Here is a 13,390-nt window from a genome sequence, read left to right on the forward strand (position 1 = left end):
TATGTTGCTGAAATCAAGATAAAAGAAGACTGTGGACACTAGATGGCAGTGTTCAATCAACACTACCAGCTTCAGCCTCCCTTTCATTCACTGCCTGCTGTGTGTGTTCCTGAGACAGCTCTGGTGGATTTTATCCCTCATCAGCAGATGATATTTGTGCTGGTAATTTTCATTTTAGAGACTGTTTGGTGTCGGCAGATGGTGTAGATTTAAGCTGTTAAAATTTCACAGATTTCAGACCCCCGATTGAGTGCAGATTTAATTTGCACTAACATCATGCATTTTAAACAGTCAGGGAAGTTGAGTGTTTATTTCAGGGTTGATGGTTTGATCCTCGCCTCCTGACGTCTGTGTCTAAGTGTCCTTGAGCAACAACCTCACATTGCCATTGATGTGTTTTTGCTCCATCAGTGTGAGTGATTGAAAGGTAAAGTAAAGAGGCACGAGTGTAAAATGTTTTGTCCTAGAAGATTTATATACAGTCTATACAATCATATAGAGTTTTAGCTGTTTGCTGCAGGGTGAAAATTATACGTAAATATGTAGTATGACAGGATGTTTGACAGGTTTGTGCAGGCTGCAAAGACAACAAGGTTAACTGCATCTTTCTCTTTCTACAGTGTGAAGAGAAGCAAATCATCATTTCAAAGCATTGTTGCATACATTATCCTCTGGAATATGCATCTCAGGATGATGAGCCAATCAAAAAAAACAACACACTTCATTTGATTTTGGTATTAATAAAAAACACATTTTATTTACATAAATTACAAGAAAGCACAAACTGTTCCACCAGAATCTACATTAAAAACGTCTTGTATATATTACATTTAACAGATTTACTATAATTTACTCAATTGTTGCAAGTAGACTCTTTAAAAATGAGGGCTATATGCGACTTTATTGGCATCTCATTCAAAATTGCTACGAGTCAAAGAACAAAATAAAATAATTGGGACATTGTACTCACAGCACTTTGAGGACAACAAAGTCAGGACGATCGTCTGTGTGACCTCTTTGATATCTGAGACACCTGATTCAGGACTAGTGATTATATAACTCTGTTTACAATGCTTGGCAAAGGAACTCATCTTCACAAGGAGGACGTCGTGGAGTCCACCACCTCTCGTCCGTTACACACCGTTGGAACAACGTTGGAGGCTGATGCTGAAAAACATTTAAAAAAAAAAAAAAAAGGTTATTATGGGTAGTAAAAGAAATATAAACACAGGATGTAACGTGCTGAATGTGTTTCTGTTCCACTGATTTACTGAACGCTGCACAACCCAGAGGAGCTCGTGTTTCCAGATGAATGAGCAGCTTGATAAACAAGTCATGAATAATGTGGAATGAAATCAAATCTGCAGTTATTTGTGTGTATATGTTGGTGTAACTCCTCCAAATAATGATGCTAAAATGGTTGTGTCCTCTCGCTCTCAAATTACGCATTATTTTGACTGATTTATAGAAAGGACAGAAGATTTTTTTTAAATTATTTTACTGGTGGACGTTTTTCATATGAACAAACTTAAGCCTCAAATAGTAATACAATTACAAAAGATTTAGTTTGTTCCAGCAAAAACAATTGCAGGCTGTTAAAAAAAAGCCGAATAATCTTTATTTTTTCATTTAAAGAAATGTCTGTTAAGTAGGGATGATTCAGCATTTTTTAATTCATCAAATTTTTTTAAAGGTTGTGTACGACTATTTGTCTTGAATATAACCTATATAAGGGAAAATGTAAATGTTTTCCTTTATATGTAGGATATATATGGTTACCTGCACATGGTAGTGTTACTACGGCCAGCAGGTGGCAGCACTTTACCTAAAAGCAGTTTTCCAACCGCAATAAAGCAACAAAAGAAGGAGCAGACGATCCCGGTGTCACCGGGCGCATTAACACCTGAGTGGAGCTGAGATCCGATGGACGGAACAAACAGGAGAAACATGTGAGCCTCAAAAAAACTGAGCACTGAAGAAATCATCTGATCAACAATTCGTGTTGAACTGTCACCAGAGGAAGTAAGTTTGATGTTGGACCTGCAGAGCAAACAATCAGCTGTGACTTTGTTCTCAGCTGATTAAAACCTTCACATTTGATTTATTATCATCTGTGGCGACATTCCCGGGAAAAAAAAAAAAAAATTACAATCAGCGCATGGGCGGAGCTACAGCTACAGACTCGCTCTTCAATTGGCTCTTCAACCTCCGACTAACTGACGTCACACACGTGACAGTGTTTGGATTTCTGGGAAGTGAAGTCCAAAATAAGAACTGATGCTGCCAAAGACAAGAAACTGTTGATATTGTGACTTTCCATGTTTTTTGGTAGCTAATGAAGTTATCTTTATGTACCTTGAGAGAAACTGGAGCAGGAGCCGGGGCCGGTGGTGACGCTGAAGCGGGTGGTGGCCACCCGGAGGTTGCTGACATTCTTCTGCGGCTGGAACAGGATGATGTGAGTCTTGGGAGCGAAGAGGCAGCCCAGCACCACCGACCCGCTGAGGCTGACGGAGATGCACATGGTGGTGGTCTGCACCTGCAGGAGGAAGGTAAGCAAGCGGGCTCACGCTCAACAAACCAAAACACCCGTTTCATAGAGAGTTCAAGCTCCTGCATCTCCTGTACATCTTAAAGATACTCAGTGATTCACCAATATGTCGAAGAAATTCACATTTCTGGAGTGACAAACATTGAGAGAAAATGTTTAAGCCCCAGCAGAAGTGCCAATCTTAGTTTCGCACCTCCGGAGGGTCCAAAACTGACAGAAAATAAGGTGGAGGATCATTTCTGAATATTCATTTTACCAAGAAATTAAATGATAAGCGCATCTTTCATAACTCAGGATGAAAGCCAGGTGGAAGGAGGAGCTCTCACCTGTTAACTAGAGGTGTTAAACGATCTGTTTATTTGCTTGTCAACCAACTCGTTAACCTTTCGACTGCTGCAGGTCACCAGGCGTCTCCTTCACCTCCAGCCTTTGTTTTTGTTTGCTGAGATACGAAGATGCCACCCTGCATCGTGTATTGTGTGTGTGTGTGTGTGTGTGTGTGTGTGTGTGTGTGTGTGTGTGTGTGTGTGTGTGTGTGTGTGTGTGTGTGTGTGTGTGTGTGTGTGTGTGTGTGTGTGTGTATGACTGTGAATGGTAATGGAGGTATTAGGATGATGTGCTGCCGTGCACCGACTCTCCTGCAGCAAAGATAACATGATAACAGCGAATAAACAGCAGTTGCTAGTTTGGATGCGATTGTAGCTGACACAAACACAACGGTGTTTCATTGTTTTACGTAATTGTTTATCACTTTCTTTCCTTCTACATATTTACTAATCACTCAGAATATTTTTTAGTTGGTAATAAAAGGAGAGAAAAAAAAAATCCTTATTTTTTCCGACAGTTTCCACTGCTGAAGGCTGAATTTAGCTCTGTGTCTGGAGACGTGCTGCAGGTTACCATGTGCATTGAATGCAACATTAAGATTCACCTCATGCCATCTTTGAAATACAGTACACACTGACACACTCAGCTGTAGGGTACAGATGTAAATCCACTGATTGCCTTCCGTATTTCTATACTGCAGATCTGAGCTGTGTGTTTCAAAACAAGAAGTTAAAAGTAACATAAAAAAACCAAAAGTGCACAAAAGCTAAATGCTTAATTCAGAGGTGGTTTTGAATGAAGCGTGGACAGAACTGCATAAGAATGACCTGTTAAGTGCTTTTAATAATTCACATGATGTTGCTGTGGAAGAGCAGAGGACAAGGAATCTGCTTTTCCCGTCCGATTATTCCAGATGTGGGTGGGTGGGGGTGAGGAGGGGGGAGGGGTGGGGGTGAGGAGGGGCGGGGTGGGTTGGGGAGGGGATATGGAGCACAGCTTCTGCTCACTCCTGTTTTTCCTGCGTTGACCTTTTTGAAGGTATTATTTTATTTAGAAAAGCAGCTTCAGATAGAAACGTCTGCTGTCTTCGGATTGTTTAATTCCTCCAGAGAATCTCACGCTGGAGATGAGAATCCACTTTTTATTGAGCTTTGTGCGTTTCCTTTATTAAAAAGCTTTATTGGACGAGCCAGTCGAACAACGCTGGAAATAGATTCTGTAATCTCAGATAGTGAGTGCGAGTCAGACGACATCATTTTGTTTGTAACTACTTTAATTTAACATGTAAGTTTGGTCAGCGAGCGTTTACTTTATAAATCATTTATGCTGAAGTTCTGTTGTCTTCTCTGATGCTGTCCGTAAAGTGTTCAGGTGATACTATGAGAGCTTTTATTATGTGCAGAAAGTGGAGGACACCTTAGCGCTCTACTTGTATTAATGTCAATCAAACAAGCTTCATTTATTTTAGGAAAGATGTTTCAACACTCATCTTGATGGACATTACAGGAAGTGTAGAAGTTTCCAAGCTTTTCTTCCTCTGAAAGCTACATCGACAAAAGAAAAGTGTCTGAGAGCTCTTCATGTTGAGTATCATTTATTCACAAAGCTGAGCTCCACCCAAACCAGCTGAATCAGCTTCTTTTATGTGAACAATAACAAATTGTGTGGCCAAACTGGTTTCAAAAGTGTCTGATATCAGATTTAACAGGAAAATCCAGTGTTTCCCTTCGATTCTGCCCCTCCAGAGAGAAACACATCAAACTGGAAGGCTTTTAATTTGAAAAGTCGCAGTGTAACTTTGATCTCTCACCCACTCAGTGACAGACCCTCTTTATAGCTCCGCCCCCCCTCTGTTGCGGTCCAGCTGAAAATATTTCTGTTATTGACCTCATTTGTGAGCAGCCGTTTGTTTCCAGCTCAGTGTGAGAGTCTCTGCTGTGTTTGTGTCCTCTGATCTCTGTGTGTCTCACTGTGGGCGGAGCTCCACCTGTGCTGCACTGACAGGTGCAGCAGATGCAGGTGGAGGGAGGAGGGGAGATCGTCCACCCGTTAATCCATCGTGTTGATAGCGTCGTTCTCTCAGACAGGTTAAAAAAATGAATAAATAAAACGTGCTGAAACGGATCAACCAATCTACCCGGGCGGCCTGGTTCTGTGTATTTGGACCACAGTGGAAGTTTAATTAGTTGTTTGTTGCTGATGTAAGATGACCGTCTCTCCCTCCGTCCTCAGAACATCTTCAATATTTCATATTTCAATCAAATGTGTTATTCATGGCCCAGTGGGTTGTTTTTTAGCCAAGTTTAACATTTCATGACAGACTACAATCAAATGTTGTTATTCAGCTGGAGGTTTTGCATCAGGCTGCAACAACAATTTAAGAAGTGGTGTCAAACTGTGAGAACACTGGTAATACGTCGCTGCCTGTGAAAAACTAGAGACATCGCAGCAACTCAGCTGCTTCAGGAATTATTTCTCGGTGGAAGGGGAGTTGAGTGTCTGTCCGATGAGCTCCGCCGTGCTGCCTGGAGGAAACGTTCCTCTGAGGGTTCCTCTGAGCTTCGCTCCGGTCCCAGGACACCGAGCGCAGCTGGGACGCAGCATCCCGGCCTTTCACACTCCGTTCCACACAGATACTCACGGGGACGCGTCGGGACGCTCTGTCCCTCTCAGGCCTCACGTCCCGCCCGCCGTCTCCGTGCTGCTGCAGAGGCAGCTGTGTCTCTGTCCACGTCTCCCTGAGGGACGAACCCCCACGACTCAGACCACCCTTTCTTTATTCATTTGTGTCAAATTTTGTATTCCTCGCATGTTATATCACCACTAGAACCTGTTCGAAGCTTTTACTTGACTTTTGTCATTTTGATTTTTCACATCTTGATATCATTCATTTTAAAATAAGAGAGTCAAAGGTAGCACAAGACAATTTGATGTATGCAGCAATTATTAGGAATTTAAGCAAAAAGTAATAACGAATAAATATTACACCGAGCCGGAGACATGGCTGACATGCTGAATCACTACTAGCTGACATTAGTTTGTGATTTGATGAGTATGAAATCCTGATCCGAGCCCAGAAGAAGAAGTCCGAAAGAAAGAAGAACCTAGAAAGAGTTTTTACCGCAACATTTTTTTTACTTAAAGAGGAATAAAGTGAGAATTCATCGATAATAAAACTCACCCTGTAGTCGCTGGCGGTGACGTAGAAGATGGGCTGGAAGGCGAGCCAGATGATGCAGGTGGTGTACATGGTGAACCCGATGAACTTGGCCTCGTTGAAGTTCTCGGGACACTTGCGGGTCTTGAAGGCGTAGACCGTGCAGAGGATGATGAGGATGCAGTTGTACGTGAGCGACAGGAGCATGCTGGAGTCCTTGCTGTTGCACTTGAGGGTGACCACGTCTCTCCTCTCGGGGCTCACCTCCTTCCTCACGCCGGGCGTCTCCACCAGCAGCCACACCACCACCACCACCAGCTGGCAGGAGATCAGAGCGCCACAGATGGCGACCTGGGAGGCCGGGCTGATGAATCGAGGCCGCTGCGCTCCGTCCTTCACGCCGCTGAAGATCCGGGCGATGCGGTTGGTCTTGGTCAGGAGAGCCGAGTAGCACACGGCGAAGGAGGTGCCTAAACCGAGCCGGCGCAGCGTGCACACCGCCGTGGACGGTTTGGCGATGTAGATGAAAGTCATGTTGTAACACATCAGCACACCCAGCAGAAGGATGTAGGACAGCTCGCGTCCGCTAGCCTTCACCACGGGGGTCTCGTTGTGTTTGAGGAAGAGGCCGATGACGAAGAGCGTGCACATCATCCCCAGACAGGAGATGGTGACGGGTCCGATGGCCCAGGCGTCCTCCCAGCGGATGTACTCCTCGGGCAGGTCGTAGCAGCCCGTCAGGTTGGTGAGAGGCCACTGTCCGAAGCTGCAGTCGGCGCAGGTGAACTCGTCCTGCAGGTACTGGTAGGGCTGACAGGGGATGCAGATCCAGCAGCACACGTCTCCCGGCTGCATGCTCTTCACCTCGTTCTTCCTGCAGGGGTCGCTGCACTGGGAGGTGGGAAGCACGTGGCCGGCCCAGGGGATCAGGCTGGTGTTGAGGGTCAGGCTCTGAGCCCAGTAGCCCACTTTGCGGTAGACGTAGCGTCCGTCCTCTTTGTGGTAGTGGAAAATGTTGTAGCGGCCGAGGCTGTCTCCGAAGGCATCGAAGCGGACTACATTCTCCGTGTCGGGGGGGCGAAAGGGGGCTGGAGGGGATACAGGAAAACAGATCGGGTTGGAAACAGGTGTAAGGAGGGCATGGCGTGGAAAGTAAAGTAGTCAAACTGTTTTTGGGCAACAAAACTTTTCACATATGGTAGATGCTTTGGCTCCATATTAAATTACTCTTTTATAAATTTCATATGTCTCGATATTTGATTTGTCTCAGTAAAGACTGAACAGTGGCTGTGACGCGACGCAGCTGCAAACTGTCCATTTACATGATGGAAGCCACCGTTTGAGTTTGTTTACTTTGATGGAAACTTCCTGGATGGAACAAAAGGTTTTGCACACAGATGGCACATCATAATGTATAAAATACTGTCGGGTTTCCACGTGAAATCAAAGCTGAAATAAACCGCCAATTAAAATTTCTAGAGGACGCTGACCAGAAAGGTGCTAAATGTACTTAAAGCTGAAACTAATTCATAACTCTGCAGATGATTTTCTAATTTGTTTAAACAATTTTTTTTTTCCATACAGCCAGCAGTCGAAAACACAGAGCGAGTTTTTGTACTCTGATAAATGGGAAAAAAGAATTGAGATGCTGAAACCCATTAAATTGTGTTGTTTTTGGTCCCCCTGTTTCTGAGTGTTGTCTCCTCGGGGTGCTGCAGTGCCTCTCGAGGCCGACTAAATTAAGGCTTTTAACTCAGTTTTAAGTCTCTGGATAGTAAAATCCTTTGAGTCTTTTTCATTTTTATTGAAATTGTGGAGAGCAGAAAAGCACAGCTGGATAAGAGCACAGTGCTCCACCTTTATCTCCCATCAAGGAAAATGTCAGCATTTCCATAAATCGAAGGATAAAACAAAGCATTCGCACTGTGTGGATGAGTGGATGCAAATCCAGCCATATTTGTGTGATGGGCGTCTGCAGTGCTCAAACCGAAGAGCTCTTTATTCACACACCAACAGAAGCAGCCGTGAAGCATGAGGATGTGGAAATGGTTTCATCTTTTCTAATTGAATTATTACTGAACTCATCTGCTGCTGCAGTGTATAAACATGTAGAATTATTCTTTCACTAATTCAGTCATTTTTATGAATAGGCAGAATGAATCTAAACAGATATAAATGTGGTAGTCTGTGCAGATTGCACTTGTTTGTGTGGAGTTTTACGGATGCAATGAGAAATGCATTTCTTCTAAGCACCTTATTATTTCATCCTGATTTCACTCACCTTCAAACTTGACCTTGAGAATATAGTCCCTGTAAAACTTCCGTCCGTTGCCCGGTTTCAGAGCCTCGCACACCTTGGTGGAGTTGGGGCACAAGGCCTGCCTCATGTTATGTAAAGCGTTGGCCATTGCATAGACAGCGTTCACCACAAACATGATCTTGGACTCCGGTTGAAAGGGAACCTCTCGGAGCGAGTGCTTCCCGCAGCCCAGGTCGTGCAGGCTGCACTGGAACTGGTTCTCCCAGAACTCCCTGAACCAGGGGTTCCTGGTGTTGTTGTAGGGGTGCAGGGCGGTGAAGTAGTCATTGAACTGGGGGATTGGATAGGAGGCCAGCTCGATGGTGAACGCCCCGTCTGCCACGGCCTCGCTGCCCCTCACCACGCTCTCCTGCGCCCCCCAGCCGTCGCTGGCCACCCAGGTGAAGCTGACGTTCATGCGGTTGGCCGCCACCAGCAGCTCGCGGGCGTCTTCGCTGCGCGTGAACAGGATGACCACCCTGGCGTTGGACTTCTGCTGCAGGGAGCGGATCACGTTCTCGTAGCTCCAGCGGCTCATGGAGCGGCTCACCTTGGCCGACGTGGCGATGCAGATCTGGCGGGCGCGAGCTTCCTGCTGGAAGGCGTCGATGCCGGTCTCGCCGTAGTCGCCTTCAGAAGCCACGGTCGACACGTAGGTCCAGTTGAAGTAGCGCAGGATCTCCGCCATCGCCTTGGCCTGGTAGAAGTCCGGCGGCACGGTGCGGGCGAAGTAGTCGTAGCGGGTCTTGTCGCTCAGCTTGGCGCTGGTGGAAGCGTAGCTGATCTGAGGGATCTGGAAGAGTCGCAGCAGGTTGGCCACCTGGAAATGAAAGAAATACACCAGAACAGAGTCGGCACTAAATCAACCTGTACGCCTTGTCAATAAACTGTCATTAACTGTAAATATGCATGTAGTTAGACACGTGGTGATTACCCTGAGATCACACCTGCCAACGGTGGGACTTTTTATAATTGCCCGTCATTAAATGAATTAATGAAATTGGCTACACTACATGTTTTTCCCCTGCAGATGCAATTAGTCTCACCCCATTCAGTTGCTGTTTTTCCATTGGATCCCTGCTGGGCCCTTCACAGCTTCACTCTCCTGCTGACTGAGTGGTGAGATCCTGCATTTAACCAAACGTGGGGGTTTCCTAATCTTTTCTGATCCGTATTACTGTCAACAAAACGAAACTGAAAAATACGCACTGCACGCAGGACCGAGTGGCTGCAGGTGTCACACACCATGGAGAGCATGCACTGTACTACAGACACATTTTCAGGAAGCTCCTGCTCTGCTTTGGAGGGAAGAGAGAAGTAAACAGGAAGAGACAGAGAAGCAGAATGAGGTTGAGAGGAGTGAGAGGGAGTCGAAGTATCAACGAATCCTGAAACTTAGCGTTTTCTGTGTAATGGGTTTTGTCAGTGTCATGACACGGCAAGCAGTCTGCAGAAGCAGCTACTGACTCGAGCTCTTGCTTCAGGCACTTCTGTGGGAGCCTTAAGGGGAGCCGGTCTGATCAGTCGAGAGAACGCCAACCTGAATCTGGGTGACTTTAATGCCGACTCTCTCAGCAGCACACTCACGGCGCCACGTCTCGAATGCCGATGAGTCACTCCTGAGAAAGTCAGATGGGAAATTCACATTCAACTACATCCAGCGAGTGTTTCATTTGTCATTCCTATCTTGTCGTATCGTGGCTGTAGTGAAAGCGACCGCTTTCAAATAGCCCAGAGCGATCCAACTGCAGTTTTATGAGACAATTTCTCCTTCACGCTTTTCATAGGTTTTATGTACAGGTGTAAAAAAAAAAAAAAAAAAATAAGTACATCCTGTGAAAAGTGTTGTCTTTCATCCCCTTGAACACCTGAAGAGCACCACGATGCAGCGTGTTATCTGGTTTCTGGAGGGTTGAGGTGTTGTGGTAGCGGTGGGTGGTTGTGGGAAGGTATTTGACGAAAAACTATTTCATTTTCATGGTATGTTCTGCAATAGAAATAATAATAAAGTTCAACTATGGTGGCTTTGGTGCTGTAAAAAAATTGAGTGCTGCACCCAAGAGGAGGGGAAAATTAGTTTTTAAACCATTTATTCAACAAAAATCATTTGATGTAATATTTTTCTGTGGAAAAAAAATGAAAGTGCAGCCTTGACCTCAGAGGCTTTTATTGCCGCCTTTAGCAGAAATATTTTTGCATAATTGTCCAGTAGTTCCTGACATCAGCCTGCTAAAATGTTTGACCACTCTTCCAAGTCAAATGTTTTCTTGCATTTACTGTCTGTTTCTAATCCCCAACAACATCACTGTGACGAGTCTCTTCCATAAACCATCGTTTCTTCCTTCTGATCATCACGACTGTTTGCTGTCCCGGCTCCTAAATGGTAGAATGAGCTCCACCGACATCAGGACAGCAGAAACTCTGAACATCTTCCACCACAAACTAAAAACACTCCTCCTCCTCCTTTACCTTGAACAGTAGAACTTTGGTATCTTAACATGGAACTTACTGATAGAACTTTGTAGTTTGGCTTTCTGGAAGAAATTGTATTTTATTGATTCCTGTTGTTCTGGTTTTGAACCCTCATGGTTGAAATTAACTTATTGTAAGTCGCTTTGGATAAAAGAGTCAGATAAATGAAATGTAATGTAATCATTCTGTGGTGGCTTTGATGGTGTGCTTTGGATCATTATCTTGTTTAAAGGTCTACTTCTGGTTCAGCATCAACATTTTTAAATGGACAGCCTCAAATTATCTTCAGCACTCTTTTTTATAATGCAGAATTGATTGTTGTAAATGTAGTTGCAGTGGTGGTAGAGTTTTGGTGCATATAGCGGTCACTGCTGATTGGTTAAAGGCTTTTCCAGCAGTTTTAAAATTAACCTGAGGTTTACGCACAGTACAACGCAACAACTGGAAATGATTCCCTGTTGGAGAGTGGAAAGACCACAGACTGGATAGAAAACCACAGACTGGATAGAAAACTACAGACTGGATAGAAAACTACAGACTGGATAGAAAACTACAGACCGGATAGAAAACCACAGACTGGATAGAAAACTACAGACTGGATATAAAACTACAGGCTGGATAGAAAACCACAGACTGGATATAAAACTACAGACTGGATATAAAACCACAGACTGGATAGAAAACTACAGACTAGATATAAAACTACAAACTGGATAGAAAACCACAGACTGGATAGAAAACCACAGACTGGATATAAAACTACAGACTGGATAGAAAACTACAGACTGGATAGAAAACTACAGACTGGATAGAAAACCACAGGCTGGATAGAAAACCAGGCTGGATATAAAACTACAGACTGGATATAAAACACAGACTGGATATAAAACTACAGACTGGATATAAAACCAGACTGGATATAAAACTACAGACTGGATATAAAACACAGACTGGATATAAAACTACAGACTAGATATAAAACTACAGACTGGATATAAAACTACAGCCTGGATAGAAAACCACAGACTGGATATAAAACTACAGACTGGATAGAAAACCACAGACTGGATATAAAACTACAGACTGGATAGAAAACCACAGACTGGATAGAAAACTACAGACTGGATATAAAACCACAGACAGGATAGAAAACTACAGACTGGATAGAAAACCACAGACTGGATATAAAACTACAGCCTGGATAGAAAACCACAGACTGGATAGAAAACTACAGACTGGATAGAAAACCACAGACTGGATATAAAACTACAGACTAGATATAAAACTACAGACTGGATATTAAACCACAGACTGGATATAAAACCACAGACTGTATACAAAACTACAGGCTGGATATAAAACACAGACTGGATATAAAAGTGTTCGTAGCTTCAGGTCTGTAAAATGGTTCTGATCCAGAAGTGTCTTAAGCTGCAATACCAGCGAGTGCCACTAGAGGTCGGCTCCAAAAAGCCTCCGGCTCCATAGACTCCCATTCAACTTCTCTCATCAAATCCAAAGTGAATAAAATGTGTCCATCAGTTATCTCGGTGTTGTTAGCTAAAGTCACTCCTTCTTATTAGTTTTCTGGAGGTCCATCTGAAAATAATCCCTCATTCATTAGAAAAGAAGATTCAAGAAGACCTGTTTTTGGGGGCGTGTCTGTTTGATTGACAGGTCTGTGGTGCAGTCAGGTTACAGCTATCGGTGGGCGGGACGTAGTATCGTCAGGTTTACAATCAGATCGGTCAGATTCACCGCTGGCTCCTCCCCCAGCTCGTCCAAATATGGTCACTTCCTGCTCCGAACCAGCAAGATGGTGACGGACAGAATCTGAACTGGATGCTTCATAACATAAGTTACCTGCAAACCCTAAGATTACATTTCTTAGACTTCTTTTTGTGTCCCACTGTAGCCACTTGTACTATTTTCCTGACAATGTGATTTATTTTCAAATAATTTGGAGAACTTTTTAAATCCCGAGTGAGACTTATCCACAACTTGAAGGCCGTAGAAAGATCTCTAGATCTCTGCATGATTACAACACGCAGGAGAACAGCAGAGCCTCCATGTCAGAGGTTTAAGTTGGTGAGGATCCACTCGTCAAACCTTAAGGAGACTCTTAATCATTGGCACCAAATCTGAAACCCTGATTCCACAAAGCACATGTCTGGAAAATAGTTCAGCAGTGTCTACAAATGATTTTACATGTCAGTGAATCTAATCGATTGTTATGGACATGATTAAGAACAAATCATCCCAATTTAGATTTTGGGTGGAGACCAAAACACAATCCTTATTTTCTCCAAAGTATCTGAATCAGATTTAAAAGGTACTCTTAAAAAACAGATATTAGATAAACAGAATAAGGCAAGTATTCAATTTAAAGCATTTCTGCAGCCAAAGTGCAAATTGTTGATGTGATGGTCACAATAATGCTAAATTACTTAAATCTATTACATCTATTGTGATGTGATTGAACGGATTTCAATAATGACATCGTTGTTATTCTGCAGGATCACAGAGATGTGAACATTTAATGACCCGGTGGCAACCACACGACGACGTACGGACGTGATGTTTA

The 13,390-nt window shown here is 43.8% G+C and overlaps 1 protein-coding gene across 2 annotated transcripts in view; it reads right to left on the bottom strand.

Annotated features, from left to right (window-relative positions):
* Positions 1 to 724: 724 nt before the first annotated feature.
* Positions 725 to 13,390, bottom strand: part of grm2a (glutamate receptor, metabotropic 2a) — a 33,067-nt gene continuing 20,401 nt past the window's right edge. For both annotated transcript variants that reach the window (XM_069687901.1, XM_069687902.1), the window contains 4 exons: positions 8,317 to 9,154; positions 6,060 to 7,123; positions 2,356 to 2,539; positions 725 to 1,167 (listed from right to left, as the gene is read on the bottom strand). In XM_069687901.1, coding sequence (XP_069544002.1) covers positions 1,094 to 1,167; positions 2,356 to 2,539; positions 6,060 to 7,123; positions 8,317 to 9,154 — 2,160 coding nt within the window. In that variant the 3' untranslated portion in view covers positions 725 to 1,093. The remainder of the gene's footprint in view (positions 1,168 to 2,355; positions 2,540 to 6,059; positions 7,124 to 8,316; positions 9,155 to 13,390) is intronic.

Source organism: Brachyistius frenatus, unplaced genomic scaffold, assembly GCF_029030835.1.
Source record: "Brachyistius frenatus isolate BFR_SWC_R1_liver_20210118 unplaced genomic scaffold, ASM2903083v1 Contig_500, whole genome shotgun sequence".
NCBI lineage: Eukaryota > Metazoa > Chordata > Actinopteri > Embiotocidae > Brachyistius > Brachyistius frenatus.